Genomic DNA, 17,712 nt, shown 5'->3' on the forward strand with positions numbered 1-17,712 from the left:
TGCCCGGGCCGGGCCCTGGGCGAGCCTGCGGCCGGGGCGGGCCTCGGCGGGCCGGAGGCGGGGCAGGGCGGCAGGAGAAGGCCGCGCCTCGGGGGCGGTGTTGCAGATCGAGGAGGCGGCTCCGGAGCCATCGCGCCTGCCCGGCCGGCGGCGGAGCTCGGCTACAGGGGGAGGGGGGTGGGGGGGCGGCTCGGCGGCGGGTCTGCGGGCCGGGCGGGCCCCATGGGCGGGTGTGTGGGCTCCCACCACGACTCTTCGGGCAGCCTGAACGAGAACTCGGACGGCACCGGAGGTGAGCGCCGGGCCCCGGGGCTGGGTAGGGGGGAGGCGAACGAACCGTCCCCGGCGCCGCGAGGGGACCCCGGGCGGGCGCTGCGGGCCGGGGCCTGCGGCGGGGACAGGCCTGGGGCCGGCGGAGCCGCGCTGCCCTCACCGGCCTCGGGGCGCCGCGCTCCGCTTCCCCGCCCGCCCTGCGTCCGGCTCCGGCGCGGCCGCCCGGGCCGCAACTTTCCCGGGGCGGCGGGGGTGTGCGGAGGGCGAGCTGGGCCACTCTGGCCGGCTAACGGCCCCCGGGAGCTCGGCGGGGTTCCCGGGCGGGCGAACCCCCGGGGGCAGAGCCCCCCCGCCCCATGGCCGGGGGCTCCGCGGCGCGGCCCCTCCGCCGGCCCGGGGGCAGGCGGCTGGTGAAATACAGACAGGCTGGGGAAACGGCCTGCCTGGGGCTCCCGAACTTTGTTTTCCTTGGGCTCAGCTCCTTGTGGTGTGCGGGAAATAATTCTTTGGATAAGTTAGATCCTGGCACTGCTGTGGGTTTGGATTTTATTTTTCTTTTTATTCCCTCCAAGAAAGATGGATGCTTTCCTCCAGCCTAAGTCACCCATGCTAAATAATCCATTTTCAGCGACTTCAGATACCGGAGCAGCATGTTCTCACCCGTGTGCAAGTGCACACCTACCTAGCAAGCGTAGCTTATGTAGAAACACTGCTGCAGTGTAAGCGGCCTTTACCCTTATGTTTTTCTCTACTTAAATGTCTGAGTGATTGCATTTTCCATGTTCTTAGGTTTGTGGACCCCGATGTTCTCCAGCTGAGTTATATATGCTTTATAGTCATTTTAAGTCAGCCTGCCGACAGACACTTGACATATAAGTAGTCCTTCACAGATTTCAGGTTGAAAATTGTTGACCTAGGTCTACATTTCCCCATGTGCCTTATGGAATATTATTTATCAGTCTGGTTTTATTTTGAATGTCCCAGTTGATGGGTATTCTGTCATATCAGGGACTTTGCTGTCATTCTGTAATGTAAAATAATGAAGGAGTTAGAGTTATCCATCTGAAGCAGCCACCTGCTGATTAATGCCAGATACAGAGTTCATAGAAATACAAGAAAGTCCAGCTGCTGAGAACTGTGTAGGATTTAGTTACATCATTGTCATTGAAAATAATCTTATAGCTTTGTCTAGTATGAGTCTTCCTTACTCTTCCCCTCTATTGGGAAAAAAAAAAAAAAAAGAGTGAAGAAGTGAGTTATCTACATTGCATCTCTACTAAGCAGACTTACCAACAAGTGAAAAATGCAAGAGTGTTGGTGGGGGAAGGACCAGTGCGTACTAGAAGTCAAAGCAAAAGAATGGCAGGAATAATCATATACCAAAAAAATCTCGACCAAAAAATAGCTTTAAAAGCTATGTTGATGTCTGTTCTGAGACTGCTTCAGTAGCTAGGTGTTACGAGGTGAGATCATGTCACAGAAATAGCTTTAGTTCAGTTTCCTCACTCTTATTTCGCATGTGATGTCAAATGAATGAGATAGGAGGGGAAAAAACTATCAAGAGTTTGGCTGATACTATAAAATGGTCTTATTACATGCCCAGTAGCAGCACAAGGTGAGCAGTCTCCATCCAAGCTGTCTGGAGAATGCTGTCCTGGATGGACTTAGTGGGAGCATGTTCCTGCTGGGTGCTTGCACAGCGTGACACACTGCTGCTTTGGGGTTAAATAACCTATTGTGCATTAGAATGGCAGCTGGGTTTTTCAAGATGTAGGAGATGCAAAATGCGTGTCAGCTGGCTCGCGTTGATTCACGCTCTAAGGATAATGTTCCTTAAGGTTGTCTTCCTGAAGTGAGAAGTGATGAAATTTCAGTTGAATTATGGGCTTCTTAGGACTGTCTTAAACAGTCAGCTACAGTGTGCAATAGCCTGTTTTGTAATGTTATGTATCTGTTCCTGCCTCTCAACAAGGAAAAAAAAGGGGGTGTACGTTAAGCTGAAAGAACCTCAGAATATCTTTTATACATCTGACTCCTGAGATGTCAAAGTCCAGCCTGCGCTAATTCTTAGTTTTAGAAATTCTGCAAACGTGCCCACGCCAAGTATGAAATCTGACTTGATCTCTCAAGGGAGCTTATGTCTTGAGGCATCAGCAAGCAAACCAGCTGAAGCACAAGCGAGCACAGTTTGGAAACTAGACCTGTGCAACTTATTCCTGTTTCCCATATAAGGCTCATTTCCTCCAGCTCCCGGCCTGTGACCTAGTCTGGTGTATTTGCTTTCAGATTGCTGTCAATTAGCAGGGCCAGATCATTTATAAATGTCAGGAAGGTATTTTGGAACAGGAGCATCTCAGTTCCAAACAAAGCGTTGCTGCTGATGGACTTACTTGGGGGAGGCTTTGTCTTTTCCCCAGAATGCCAGAGTTTCTTGGAGAATTACGAGTGGTCATGAGATTTGTTAGACAGTGTTAGCAGCGCTTGATGATGCATCAAATTGGGAGCCACATCTCGAGTCTAATTCATACCCGTCTCAGTCTGTTACAGTGCTGTGTGGAGCTGGACAAATCTTGCTCAATTTGTATCACAGGAGCTGAGGATTTGTCACATCCCCGTATTCTCCTTGGTCCTTTTGTCACTCCCTGGTGCTTCCCGTTACTTCTCTGCTGCTCGGCAAAGCTGACAGTGTGCCCTGTCTGCTTGTGCTTCCTTTGTCTCTTAATATCCGTGTTTTTCAAGGTCAAGATGCTTACATGTATCCAGAGAGCCATTGCGTGTACTCAGGTGTGTCTCCGTGTGTAAGATTGAGTTAATCAAAATACCGGCTCTTCTATGTGTGTACCGGCTTCTTGCACGTTTCTGTTCGTGCTGACCAAAGCAAGAGTCATCTGCTCCTTAACAACGATTAGATAGGTGCTGCTCTGCCCATCCTGCTGGAAGTGAAATGGTCTTTGCAGATTGGTACCAGCTGTTTCATTATCGCTGCTCTTTGTAGCAAGTTTTCCTTTCAACAGAATAGTGCTTGTCATACTTAGGAAAAAGTTCCTGTCTCGACGCTTGGTGCGTTTTAGTCCAGCAGAGCTGTATTGTGGTGAGTGGGTGCCCTGAATAGTGAGGTGGATTTATTGGTGACTTGTTAAAGGAGACATAAAGAAGAAGAAAAGATAATGATTAGGTGGTTTATAGACACAGGATTTCCCCACCCTCCATCCCTTTAGCTCAGCTGACTCCCATCAGATATTCCAAGCTCTCAGGGGCTGAGCGCCACATCTTATTGCTGTGCTTTTGTCAAAGGTGACGGAATTTCTGCAGGATGGTGAGACTGAGTGAGAAATAGCTGTTCTCTTACAGATTCTGTGACTTGAAGAACATTGGGTTTGGAATTGACTACTGAAAAACTCTGCATTTATGCCTCTAAGTAAGGTTTAATAGCGTATCAGGTATGTTTGGTTTTGCACAAACGGGAGAACTTGCATTATCAACTTGCAGGTCCTTTTTGGAGGGCTCTTAGTTTCTTTTCTTTCTTTGGAAGGGAGCGGTGGGAAGGAAAAGGAGAAACATTAACCCCTTCATTTTCCTCTGGCAAACTCTTACGCCTGTTAGAAGTTGCGTATTACTTTGTCTTACTTGGTGAAGTTCAGTGAGACAGTTATTTGTGTGGAACAACGAAAGGGCAGGAAATCCAGCATCTAGAAGTACGAGCATGACAAGTCATTACAGATTAAGCCTTTTGGCTGCAGCTGTCTGATTGCTGCTGCGCTCTCCTTGACATGATGTTCGCCTGCCTGCTGCAGTTCTTATCGCCCTTCTTTGTTATAAAAGACGGTGATTCTGTTTGAAATTTGTCTTCTTTACTGCTGCCCCTATCACCCAGCAGTGATAATAGGGACAAGTGGAAATAGGGCTGCACATTTGACTGACGTGCTACAATAGGAGGATATTAAAAATATAAATTCCTACTGCAGTGTTTGATGAAATTGCTAGAGCTTCATTAACTTCTAGAAAGCCAAATATTGTGCTCAACTTCTGCTTTTGATAATTGGACAACAGTTTCTTAAATATTTTCTTTAGAGTGCTGTGCAGTGCTCCATATCACATGTCTAATTTGAAGTTACAATAACTGCTTTCATGGTGCCTCTATGGAAGACTGACCAAGGGAATTTGCATATTAAGTAGTCAGATTTGTTGCTCAGAATTGCATTAATACAGTAGAGCTATGCACGGCTTGCACGGGGGGGTTAAACAAGCATCTCATGACTGAGCAGTTAATAGCATTTGGTGCTTACTCCTTGTATCAGAGCATACAAAGACTCTCCCCCTTCCAGATTTGCATTTTGCAGTGTGTTTTAGCTGTTGGTTGCAAGCTGTGATGGTGCATGTCTGCAAGCAGCACCTTTTGGGGTTTCATTGCCATCTAAAGAAGGTAGCTGTAGACTTCAGGTAGTCCCCGCTGTTTTGTGATGCAACCCTGAAATTATTTTTGCAAAAGTAATATTAAATCGGAGCTGGCATTAGCTGTTAGGTCTCATTGTGGCACCTTATCATAGCACTTAAAACTTGCTTTAAGGCTCTCAAGATTTCCACAGCAGTATATGTGGTTTTTATCAGGGCTGTGTTATAAAAGTTGCCTCGGTTTCCTGAGGGCTGGGCACCCACAGCCTCCTTGAGATTATTAGGATTTGCGGATCTTGTGCTGAGAACGCCTGATAATTCAGTCTCAAGTAGTTTTCTACTGGAATATCATTTGGATGGTATGATGCTTTTCATTTATAAACTAATAGGCTTTGTTTTGTTTTTCAGGTGATAACAAGTAACTCTTAGAAAATGAAGTAAGGTGTTATTTTTACTGTTAATAAGGGCTGACAAAGGCAGCTGCTCAGTTTCCTTTTTGGCATTGTTCCTCCCTGTAGTTGTTTGTTTGGTTTCTAGATGAAGTGATTTGTTTTAATTTCTTTATTTGGGATTTCAGTGTTGAAAGCAACAACGTCCTCCTTTGCTGAATATTAAATACAATAATTTGAACATTCATTGTGCTTTGGAGATTGTTCATAAATGGAAAATATTATTGGTTGCTTGTTTGAATAAATTCTAAAAAGCAGCGATCCACTCATTGCAGCAGGTAGTATGATAGCTATTCTTTTTTGTGTGAATTGGAATAATACATTTCATGAGTCATAAATTATGGTACAGTTGAAGCTAGAAGTAAAGATTTGCCTCATAGTTAAGTCTTGCCAGTTCCTGCAAGCCTTCATGCAGGTACAAAGAAGGATTGAGTTGGCCACAGCTGATCTGGTTACCCAGCTCTTGAAAAAAGAAAGAAAATAAATGTCTGAAAAACTTCTGACCAAATGACCATGTTTGAGAAATGAATACAACTGCTCCTTTGGTGTTTTGTAAGGAAAAACGGACTGAGATACTTATAGGGTTTGATATAAAAAGTACTTTCACCCAGTCTTGTAGACAAATGCTGTGTGTGAGAATCAGTTACATTTTTAGGCAGTTATTTCCAATTTGCTACCTCTGTCTCACTGCCTTAAAATTCAGACTCCTTTGCTGCAAATACTTCAGGGTTTGTTTGTTTATTTGTTTTCCCAATTGTTTATGCCTGCGACGCAAGAGTGGGCTGTACTGGCCAGTAGGTGCTTTGTGGTACTCCCATTTCTTTCTCACCAGATTCAGAATGACTTTCTGAGCATGACTGGTGCAGCATGTCCATCCTCTCCTGCAGAGAGGCTGGATCCTGGCGCGTCTGTGGCCACACAGCATGACTTTCCCAAGTACCACTCTGAAAGAAAACGCGTGAGGGGCTTGGTTTTCCTTCCCATAGGGTGCTCTCTGAGAAGAGGTACAGCTGGCTGTGTGGCCGCAAGCTGGTGGCATCCCCATCTTGGCAAGGGAAGAGCATTTCCACAGGGGAGTTCTGCTGCTCAGCAGCCAAGATGAAGCAGGGAAGTCTGTGTGTGGTATCTCATGGATGCATAGCGCCTAAGTGTCAGCGTAAAGGCAGGAGCCATTGGTTCACCGTTACTACACGCAAGTGCTTTTGATGAAGTTTCCTTTCAGCTGGAAGCTCTGTGGGGCTCGTCTTTCTTCTGCAAAGTTCACATTATTAAATTGAGCCTTTCTAAATCCTGTTAATTGGGATAGAGTGCACCCTCAGCAAGTTCGCCGACGACACCAAGTTGTGTGGTGCCGTCGACACGCTGGAAGGGAGGGATGCCATCAAGAGGGACCTTGACAGGCTGGAGAGGTGGGCCCATGCCAACCTCGTGAAATTCAACCAGGCCAAGTGCAAGGTCCTGCACCTGGGTTGTGGCAATCCCAGGCACAAATACAGGCTGGGCGGGGAATGGATTGAGAGCAGCCCTGAGGAGAAGGACTTGGGAGTGCTGGTGGATGAGAAGCTCAACATGAGCAGGCAATGCGCCCTTGCGGCTCAGAAGGCCAACCGCATCCTGGGCTGCATCAAGAGGAGCGTGGCCAGCAGGTCGAGGGAGGTGATTCTCCCCCTCTACTCTGCCCTGGTGAGACCCCACCTGGAGTACTGTGTCCAGTTCTGGAGCCCCAACACAAGAAGGACATGGACCAGTTGGAGAAGGTCCAAAGGAGGGCCACGAAGATGATAAAAGGGCTGGAGCACCTCTCTTATGAGGACAGGCTGAGAGAGCTGGGGCTGTTCAGCCTGGAGAAGAGGAGGCTCCCGGGAGACCTGATAGCGGTCTTCCAGTACCTCAAGGGGCCTACAAGAAAGATGGGGAGAGGCTGTTTAGTAGGGCCTGTTGCGATAGGATGAGAGGTAATGGTTTTAAAATAGAGGGAGGTAGATTGAGATTGGAAATCAGGAAAAAATTTTTTACAATGTGAGTTACAGAACACTGGAACAGGTTGCCCAGAGATGTGGTGGAAACCCCATCCCTGGAAATGTTCAACACCAGGCTGGATGAGGCTCTGAGCAACCTGATCTAGTCAGGAACGTCCCTGCTCCTTGCAGGGGGGTTGGACTAGATGACCTTTGAAGGTCCCTTCCAACCCTAACCGTTCTATGGTTCTATGATTCTATGATTCTAATTCTAAAAACTACTCAATTTAGACAGCTGTAGTCATAATCATAGTAAAAATAGATTGAGCAGGCGGATGAGGTGATTCTCATGGATGTCTTGCTGGTTTGGGATGCTGAATTTCAACATGCAGGCCTTGGGTGGATGCCAGGACGATGCAAGTGTTGGATGTGTGTACGGTGGGCTTTCAGAGGCGTCTGTTTGTTTTGTTTACTGAAAACCTATGGATTCTGTTTGCTCACAGCAATGACAGCCTTTGACGTATGTATTGCGACTTTGCAGGGCTGGTGAATCCGTGTGTCGAGAGCAAGCGTGTGGGGCACACAGGATCCGCTCGCCGGGGAATCAGCAGTGCCACGGCTGCTGGTCCCGCTGGTGAGAGGCTGGTGTGTGGCATCGCTTCAGCATGGGAGTGTGGTGAGAGCAATGGGACTCAATTGCCTGAAATCAGAAGGCAAAGGCTAGGAAGTGACCCATTCTGTGGAGCAGGTGGAGTGCAAGGGAAGAATAAAAAAGCTGAAGTCAGTAACCTGGTTTCTTGCTGTTGAATGAAACGCTTCACTTGCACTCTGAGGTTTCCAGTTACAGCTTAATCTGGTGCTTGTATGTTGTCTGGCTGAAATCTAAGATTTGAAGAAAGAGAGATTTTCTACTACTTGGGAAGCAAAAGAAGTGCAGGTTTTATTTTATGTTTTTAAGGAAAATAATTTTTTAAAAATGCCCCCATTTTGTGATTGTGTTTCCAGTGTGAAAGGTGCAGAATCTAATGCAGTGTCTCGTGCTGAGTTACAGTAATCAGCAAGAGTAGTTGAGTGATGATCCAAAAGCAGCACGAGTGCTCGTATTGCACTGCTTGCATGGTCTGTGGAAAACACCTATAGCATAGAATATAACTTGATATTTTACTATCTTGACCTGTGTGCAGTAAAATATGCAGGATCTCTAATGTGGTTTATTTAAGGTTCAGCTAGAACCTGAATTTTACATTTGCTGCTGACCCTGGGCTGGATCTCACCACTGTTAGCCAGGTAGGAGCTTTCTCTCCTGGCACGCTCGGGTTAGGTTTGTACAAATGAGATATGGCCAAAGGTGGAGCAGTGCAAACTGCATAAAGGGGTTTTTGCTTTGTTTCTCACCTTTTGAAGTAAATTAAAAACTATGTCTTAAATGCTCAAAGGGACTGGAGTTTCTTAGGCCACCTTAAATATTTAAAATGACACGAGTAGGCTGTCATCCTGAGCCTTCACAGTAGTGAGAGGTGCAGGGGCACTGCAGGTTCTGCAGGTGATGAGTGCACAGGCAATTAATATGTGCTGTCAATTTGCAGGAGCTTTTCTATACCCATTTGACTTATTAGGGCCTAATGTAAAGCATTTGAAAACTGTGCTTCATAAAGGGGAAACACTGGTGGAGTGGGATCCTTGCTGCTCTGCTTGCATATTAGATCACTTTCACAGCTCCTCCTCCTTTTTCTCAATGTCCTTTTTCTCCCCCCCCCCCCCCCCCCCCCCATCCTTAGTGAACATGATTTAAGAGGAAAAATTCAAAGCCCTGCTTGAAAGCCATTTGTGGGAGGAAATGGGCACAGTTCTGAATAAATGATTCTTTGCTTCTGTAGAAACTCAGATATGCTGAGGCATTTATATGTATCTGTGTATGTATGTATGCAAAAAGACATCCTTGTGCTGAAGATTAGGTAGAAGGGAGAGGGTCTGGGGAGTTTACGTGATCTATCATATGATTTTCCCACATTCTTGAACATGAAAGAAAAAGCACTTTACAAATGGTAGTGAAGAGTGCTTCAGTAGTTTTCAGTGAAAACAGGTGCTGCCCGGGAGAAAAAGATTAGAGGTTGAAATGTGAAAATAATATCATACAAGGCTGTAGATTGCATGTTATCTTTGCACGTGTTTAACAGGGAAAGTTTATCCTTAAATTATATATATTCCATCTGCTGTTATTAACACTTTTCTATAAATAATAATTTTTTCATAAAATGAAATTATAAACATTTACTAGTTAGAAAATACTATAGTTTATTATAGTTTAGAATAAATGTAGCAACTATAAATAATTCTTCTAGTTCAGTTAACATATGATTTAGGAAGGTATTTTTCACCTTTTCCCTGTAGCAATGTGTACTCTTTGAGGATACTCTCATGGCCTGAGGTGGCATCGGGAGCACAGTACGGCAGTTTGGGGTCGGAAGCCTGTTATCTCTGTATTTTTAAAATTCAGTCATGGAGCTCAATTTCTGCTTTCATGCTGTGATCAAGGGCACTCTGGATTCATGGGAAGGATCTCTCTTGGCATTTACTTTGTCGCTTTATTTTTCTGCCACAGAACTATCATCTCCTGTGATTTCTTGTCTGTATGGGTAAATACAGTCCTTTTGTAAAAGAATACCTACAAAATACTGGGTAGTACCTGCAGCTGGCAAATGCCGCTTTCTCCTGCCAATTTTTTTTTTTTTTGGCACTATGCTGCTGCTTGAGTGCCTGAGTCTACTGTAGAGCATCGGCAATCACAGGATAATGGCTGGCTGGTGAAAAGGTAAATGGTTTAAGTAAAAATTGCTAATTCACACACTCCATATGTATTGCACAAAGTGTTTCTTGGCAAAGGTACAGCACAGCGTTGAGTATGTCTCATGTGCTGGACTTCTTAATGCCTTCAGAGTGTTTTCAGATGCATTTGCTTCCTTTCTGATGCAAGTAAAAGCTGTGTACATCAAAATAATGCCTTTAATGCACCATACTTAGCCTTCAGTTGGACCTGCCAAATGCTTCTCAACCTCTCTTGCATGAGTCATTTCATTGCGTCCCTGTCCCCTGTAGGGGACAAAAAGGACCTACGGGGCCACGCTGGAAGTGAGGAGAGGACACTCAATGGCTCTGAACATGGAACTACGTTTTAGAGTCTTCTTTGGTGCAGGACTGTACTGCAGGTAAAAGTCCTGGTTTTACTAATTGCAGGCTCTGGTTGCTCCAAGCTTGTTAACACATGGACTGAAGCGAGGGTGAGAAGACATGGGCAATAAGCAGTTTGGAAGTGTAAATGGGAAGCAAAGTGCAGCATACGTGTTAAATAGCTTGGAAACCATAAACGTTATCTGAAGGCTGGACTAACAATTACACTAACTCCTGCTGGATGTATTTGCAAGGAGGCTATATTTGGTGGCAGCAGTAGTTAAACATACGTTCAGATGAAACTTAGCGCTCCAGCCCTTCACACCTCTAAGTAGCAGCATCCTTCGCTGTTCCCGGATTTGGTCTGGAAGCATGTTTGGGACGTGATGCAAATGCTCCGTTTGCTGAGGGTGAGCAAATCTCTTCCTTTGCCTGTATGTTACACGTATCCAGTGCGTGTAATGAGTGAACCCGCTGAACGAGTGGTAAATCACGGGTCCCAGCTGAGGGTTAGCACTCTGAGCAGTGATGAAAGGGAAAGCTGTCAAATATGTATTTAAACTTCTTTTGTAAAGAGTTGGAACTCACTTGTGAATTGCATGTTGATGCCTTGGCTCAGTAAAATCCATAACAGACTGATTTTTTTTTGTAAATTTTTTTTTGCTATGTGCCTGCAGAAGTACATTAAAAGAACATGGGTTGCTATAAATACAAGCAATTCTGAGTAAAAATATGTTCTGTAAAGTGCTTACCAATATCGGACATTATTATATTTTAAGGCAGGTTTAAATGCTCATTTGAGAGAAGTTCTCGTTTGCGTTGTCAGAACAAGCAACCACGGATATTGTAGTTCAGTATTGCAAGGCAATGCCAGAATGTGGGTCCTTTAGGTGTAAATAATCCTCCAGTTCTTGAGCTCTGATTCATGATAGAGACTTTCTAAACCAGTGAGCTTTCTCTCAAAATGAGAAAAAACAGTCCAGCATACAGAAAGATTATTTTCCTATAAACATCTAAAACCAATTTAACTGTATTTGGGGTAGCTTTTTTTCTTCTAAATGACGTGAACCCTTAGAAAACACACTGGATGCTTCTCAACTCTGACAGGTTGCCTGGGCCCCCACAACGCTGGAGAGATCATGATGTAAATAATGACCTGTGTCTGGATACAGGTTTCCAAAAGCTCTACCTTTTGTTTTTTACAGAGAGAAACGCTACCAAAATAGGCTTTTTTTTAGAGTTAAAGGAAGACTCCAGCGTTTCATGACCTTGTGGATCTTTCATGGTTTCTGACCTGTTGGTCTCTTCTTAATTTTAAGTTTCCTTCACTTAGTGCTGGAATCATGCTGTTCCTGAGTACAGGTTGTAGTCTAGGTCCTTTTTGGGCTAGATAATGAATGCTAAATATATTGGACCAAAGGAACAGTACTGACCCCAAAGGGTTTACAGTCTGATAATTGGCACGCAGTTGTTTGGTGGAAGCAACTCCTGCAATTACTGAATTGTCCTTATAATTTTTTTTTTTGGTCAAGTACAGTTGACCAGAAGGGAATTCTCGATTTCTAACCCTACCTTCTTGCTACTGTTTCTACCTTGCCTGTTTGCAGTAAGTAATGCTTGCAGATTCCCATGTTTTATACGGTCCCAGCTCACTTCTGCATTGGCCGGCTTTGTAGTCCTTCACTCACCAGAGTCCAGTAAGAAAGATGTTAGTTTAGTAGAGCTGGGTCTGGAAACTTGTGTGTGCTTTGTCTCCCTCAGATGGCCCATGCTCTTTCTAGTAGAATGACTGCTCTGCTGTGCACATAACTCTCCTAAATACCATTCTTTCTCATAAATAGGTTTAAGTTGGGGCCAAGGAGGAGCAGTTGTGGCTTGTGATTAAATTACCGCTTTGTCGTTTTAGGCTTGGAAAGTGAAATACTCCCTTAGTTTTTGGAGAGTTAGTGCCCCGCAGTGGAGAAAACATGGCAACTCCATTTGAAATAAGAGGAATTTGGGTTCCTTGTTTATCTTTAACATAGTAGGCGTTACTTAGTGCTGCCAGTGGAGACTTCCAAGCGTTTTTGACACAAGTCAGTTATGCAGAGACTACTTTCCAAACCATCTCAGAGTAGAAATTTGAGGATACATTAGTTGGTGAGGCCCAAATGAAACCCTCCCTCTTCTGCCCATCCTGTTGATGGGGTCTAGCTAACCGCTTCACCTTGGAGTAGCAATTATGCATGCAGAATGGTGGGCTCTTTACACTTCCCGTTCCCAGCCTTCACCTGTCCCAGGACATGATCAGTCATGATCAGTTCTCAAGGAGCAACTTTTTCCTCAAGAATTTGTAAGCAAACATATTTAAAGCAGTGCTTACCACAGCTTCCTCAAAATAACGCATCAGAAAATAAACAAGTATTTCTTTAGCAGACTATATAACTGTCCACTTACGTAATATGACTTTTTCTGAGTTTGTCTATTCCAAAGAAGACAGATGTTTTACCTTAGGAATGCAAGTGCAATTTTTTTACTTCAATTATGTTCTTTCTGCTGATTATATTCAGAGAAAATGGTAAGCCGCAGGAGGAAACAACATTAGCATTTTATCTTCTTGTGGTGGGAAACTTATTACCAGGAGTTAATAATTTGCATTGAGCTCCACATTAGTTAGGAAAATGTTATAGATACTTGGGGGTGGGGGAGGAAGCATTTCAATTCCTGCCCGTGTCCTACCTTGTTAACGTCTCTTGGCAGGCTTCGTCCAGAGAAACGCTGAGTGCGCTGCTATCTGATCATCAACGCTGCTAATAAAATAGGGGTTTTTAAAGTAATGACAATTCGGCTCAAAACAAGGTTGTGCAAAGTCCAAGATGGCAGTGCCAGCAAAGGCTTCTGTATTTCCTAGTTCATTGCTGCGTCAAACAGAATATTATGTCTTAGAAATCCTACCAACTGATCTAATCTTGTCTTAAAACTCTTTCCAGGTTTGCGTACTCAAGTGTGCTGGCGCTATCAAATTGCTCTGCCTGCCAAATTTCCGAGCTGAATTCATCTTCAATTGACAAAGTGCACTTCTGGCTGCTCAGTGCTGTCACCCTTCCTTCTTTCACATGTCTCGTTTCATTACTGTAAACTAATACGATGATTTTTTTCCAGCTGAAGGAACTCTTGCCATGCAATTCAGTTTTAGGTATCTGCACCATCTATTTTCTTGTTCTTATTTTGAAACTTTCCAACTTTCACTTGTTTCTGTTGAAGGTTAGTAAATAAGAAACCTTTTTTCTCGCAAGCCAAATATTTTTCTATTGACAGATATCAGTGCAGATTGTCAGATTGTCGTGTGGTAAAGTCAATTTCGATGCTAAATAATGAGCCCCTGTGAATGACCTCTTCAGCTGGGGGAGCTGGGCTGAGTGCTGCTCAGACATGAACATTTTTTGGTGCATTTTTCTGATGCTCATCCTTAGCTTTTACAGAGATCAAAACCAATGAATTACACAACTTTTTTTTTATTTTTTTTTTTTCCCCTTCTTCTTCCCTGCCCTGCCCCCCTCCCCCCCCCCCCCCCCTGTGGCTAATACTACAGCCTGCTCTTTCTGTGGGCATACAGTTGAGGCTGATTAACCGAGTACCTGGTACTTTATTGACCAGTCTTTAAAGGTTCCTAGGACTAACCTTTCCAAGCAGTGTGCTTGCTAAAAACTTACATATTTCAATGGCTTTCTTGAAGGGGCAATTTAGATTCAAAGCTTGGGACAGTTTGGGTCAGGTCCTGCTCTTCCCAGTGTAGATATCTAACAAATTGGAAGACACAGCTCTTTTGTGAAAGCCGCGGGGAAAATGTTGTGCTTCGAGGAGGGGAAACTACAGCTCAGTCATAAAAACGGGGATTGGTTCGGAATACTAGAGATCAAGCTTCCAGGTTTAGTATGAAGAGAATAGGCAAACAGGATTATTTTTCCAACCATCTCAAAGTAGTTGGTACTTATCTGGGACATACTCCAGCAAAGATTACTCTTCCCACAGCAAAGGAGTCTCTTGTTTCTTATTGCCTTTCTGATTATTATTTTTAATAGCCTCTGTTGCTAGTAGTGCCTAAATATTGCTGTAATAGGGAGGGTCTTGAACACTGGCCGTATTTTAAGAACCAAAGCTACAGCTTAAAAAGTAAGCAGGAGAGAAACTCCTGTTGGAAGAAATTACTGCCTGGGGCTTGGACTGAGCTGAACAGAGCTGCTCGGTCTGCTCGAGTCCCAGCATATGCTTTCCATTCCTAGTTTTGATACAGGCTTTTAAAGGCAAGGAAACTTAAATACTTTCTTTGTGTATTTATTCTGTTCGCTGGGGGGATCTGAATGGGTTTCTTTCATGTTTACGGTTTGATTGCTGCTGTGATGGAGTCTGAAATGCAGCCCCAATTCTGCTGGGTCATGGGTTTGAAGCACCCTCAATCAGAACTGCAGAAGCAGCACTTCATGGGCATGGTTTGCTCATTAGAGCACAGTAATTAGTACAGCGAGCTGGGTGAATCAGGAATGTACTTGCATCCAGCCATTTTTGTGTTTTGAAATCTTCTTTTAACTACTATAGCCAGCAATCAGCATTTTGGGGTTGTTTTTCTTTTTTTTTTTCCCCCAGTGCTTTCAGAAGTCCCTCCGTCTCAATGAAATAGTTATACTTGCACTGAAAACCATGGGAGAGCTGGGGTCTTGTTTTCAAATGACTGAAATAAGAATCTCTTTTTTGCTAATGCGTTCTCACTCCTTACCAGTCAAGGTGGTTCATCCTTAAATTTGACACTAGGCTTATTTTCCCTTCAAGTAAGGGGAGAAGGGGTGAGGAGCTGGTCTGTCTTAAACTGTAGAGTTCTGCATTAACTCAGAACCGAAGACTTTTCCTACAGAAACTTAACTCTCCAAGTCCAGAAACAGCATACACTTATTTTACTCTGTTGTTACAGAACTTGTCTTAAATTATGTGGAAAAAGTAGAAAAAGGGCATCTGTCCTAACAAACGATACTACTTTTGCTTATGAGTAGGCGATGACACTGGAGAAATAAGCTCCTTCAAGCATTGTGGTGTGTACCGTTTAGAAAACACAAGCATAGCCCATGGTCAAGACCTACTTCAGTTGTTACTGGATATGTAACAGCCAGTGCTATTGCCAGCATAACATTGCACTACCCATTTTTAGCTTGCTCTGGAGTTGTTGAGAATTAAATGCATTTTAAATCAAATTATGTTCCGTAGCGATCCCTTTGTTTGAAAGGAAGATGAGTAACTTAAGGGATGTGCTGTTGTGTCCGTTGGAAATGCTGCCCTTCGGTACAGAACAAGCATCGCTCGGTCCATTAATAGAGCTGAAGACTTCTGCGCTCAGGGACTTTTGAAAGAGATCAAATGAATTTGCTAAAGGTGGAAAGGCTCTGGCTACTTTAATCTGTTTTCATTTGAGCAATTTAGATGAAGAGGGCAATTTCCCATGCCTGCTCCAAGGTCCTTCCATCTCATGGAGGGTAGCAGGCTCCTGCAGAAGGAAGGTCACAGCAGAAGCCGACATCTGTGCTCAGCATTGCTCGGAGGAGGCGACCTCGTTTATGCTCCTAATTCGGGCACCTTCGGTTAAATACTTAAAGTTGGATTGCATCGATAATCCTTGACCACAGGCTATAAGAGGCCTGTCTGTTTTTTTTTTTTCCCCTGAGTTCATCCACAGGTAGTTAAAATGGCCTTGAAAGGATGTAGTTTTAAGGCTGCTATGTTCAAGTGCTCCCATTTAAAAGTAGAGGGTTTTTTTTTCCTGGATGTATGAGATATACCCATATATATATACAGGTTGCAACAAAGGCTTGCGTATTTTTCATTTTAGTTTAGGAAGATGGACGATAGCTTTCTAATTATCTAAGGAATCCGCTAGTGTCTCTAACTCTGGGATAAATACATTTTTTTCTTAACAAAAGGTGTACTTGAAAGGTAGGAGTTCCTTATGGCTAACAGGTTAGTTTGTATAAAATAGCTGGACGTTTGTGTTTTTCAAAAGGCAGTTTGGTCTTCTGAAGGGATTCTGCATGATGGTCGTTCTCTCCCTAAAATCTTTTACTTTGGTGGTTGCAGTTGAAAACAAGTTTTAGCTATGAAAACAACTCATGGCGTGTTTTAGCCTTTCTTCCAAGATCTGCATAATTAAATGTCCACGGAAACCAGAAGCAAGAGGAAGGATGTCACCCTGTCAGGGCAGAGTAGCAGTGTACAGAAGGGATGTGGCACCTTAGGGCACGGGAGAGGAACTGCATGTGGTGTGAGACATGGGGTGGGATGTATGGATGTGTGATGGGGAAATTACCCAACTTTGCTTTCCCTCAGAGGAAGGTAGTCTTTATGGTGTTTCCGTGCTCTCAGATGATCCTAGTATGGAGCTTCTCTTCCTCTGAACTGCTCCTTTTAGTTCTTGTTTTCCTCCTGTGTTTTGTAATCTCTAGCATCTTCAACTGGAGAACAGAGATGTCAGTCAGTTGCTATAACCTGCTCCTGGGTCTCCACAGCTCCTGTAAGTAACTGCTTTCATTTCATCAATTAATGCAGTCACTTAAGCAGATTCCAGTGTCTCCTTTAGATTCTGTGGCTCTTTTACACATTGTTTTAATTCTTATCCTTCACATAGGGTGAAAATCAAATGTAGGGTTGGACCAACCAGAGTTTTTGGCAGGAGTTAATTTTCAAGCAGATAGTTCCAAATTTGTCTTCAATTGTTCTGTACCGCTGGTGGGGGTGTGGGGAGGAGTAGACTTTCTCAGCATCCAGAGACAGCTGCTGGTCACTCCGTATCGCTCCTGTCTGAGAAGCCTGAGTGTTGCACCCTTGAGTCATTGATGCTGCTTGGCCTTTCCACCCATTCATGGACCTTCCAGCTGTTGAGCTTTCTCCACTCATAGGTGCTAGAGTTTGTTGAAGAATAATTGTCCAGAAGAACAGATAAGAGTTTTGTTTCAAAACTGCTTATTTAAATATCTAACCTGCATCATCATTTTTCCATAGCTGTTTTTTTCCACACTTGTTTTAGATGACATGCTGTTGAACTCAAAGGTAGAGTTTGCTTAGGTTGTGAGCATATGTAATTCCATGAATAAATTTTCCAGCTTATTAACTGGATTGTGGATCCAGAATGTATTCACCATAGAAGAGAAGTAAATGAATGGTTTGGGTTTTCACTGGGGCGTTAAGCCACCCGTCTGTCAGGTTTCTGCCCTGCAGAAGTTCAGTGTGCGCAGTCAGGTGTATGAACATCAAAATGCACCTCGTTCTTTGGTACCTCACTGTCTGGAAGCACCTGGAGGCTCAGTGATGTGATCATTTAGCTTCTGTGGTCATACTGATTTGTTAATGTTGTGACAAATTGCTTTTTACTGATGGGAAACAAGGGGCAGCAAGGGGGGAGGATGAGTCCTGCTAGTTGAAATACTGTAGTGCGTAGAAACCCTCTCTGTGGA

General features: G+C 44.2%; 1 protein-coding gene across 1 annotated transcript in view; it reads left to right on the forward strand.

Annotated features, from left to right (window-relative positions):
* The first annotated feature begins 212 nt into the window (after window positions 1–212).
* The window catches only part of UBTD2 (ubiquitin domain containing 2), a 55,040-nt gene continuing 37,540 nt past the window's right edge, over window positions 213–17,712 (forward strand). The window contains exon 1 of the mRNA XM_086759095.1: window positions 213–292. Coding sequence (XP_086615221.1) covers window positions 223–292 — 70 coding nt within the window. The 5' untranslated portion in view covers window positions 213–222. The remainder of the gene's footprint in view (window positions 293–17,712) is intronic.

Source organism: Chlamydotis macqueenii, chromosome 14 (genome assembly GCF_036417535.1).
Source record: "Chlamydotis macqueenii isolate bChlMac1 chromosome 14, bChlMac1.mat, whole genome shotgun sequence".
In the NCBI taxonomy this organism is placed as follows: domain Eukaryota; kingdom Metazoa; phylum Chordata; class Aves; order Otidiformes; family Otididae; genus Chlamydotis; species Chlamydotis macqueenii.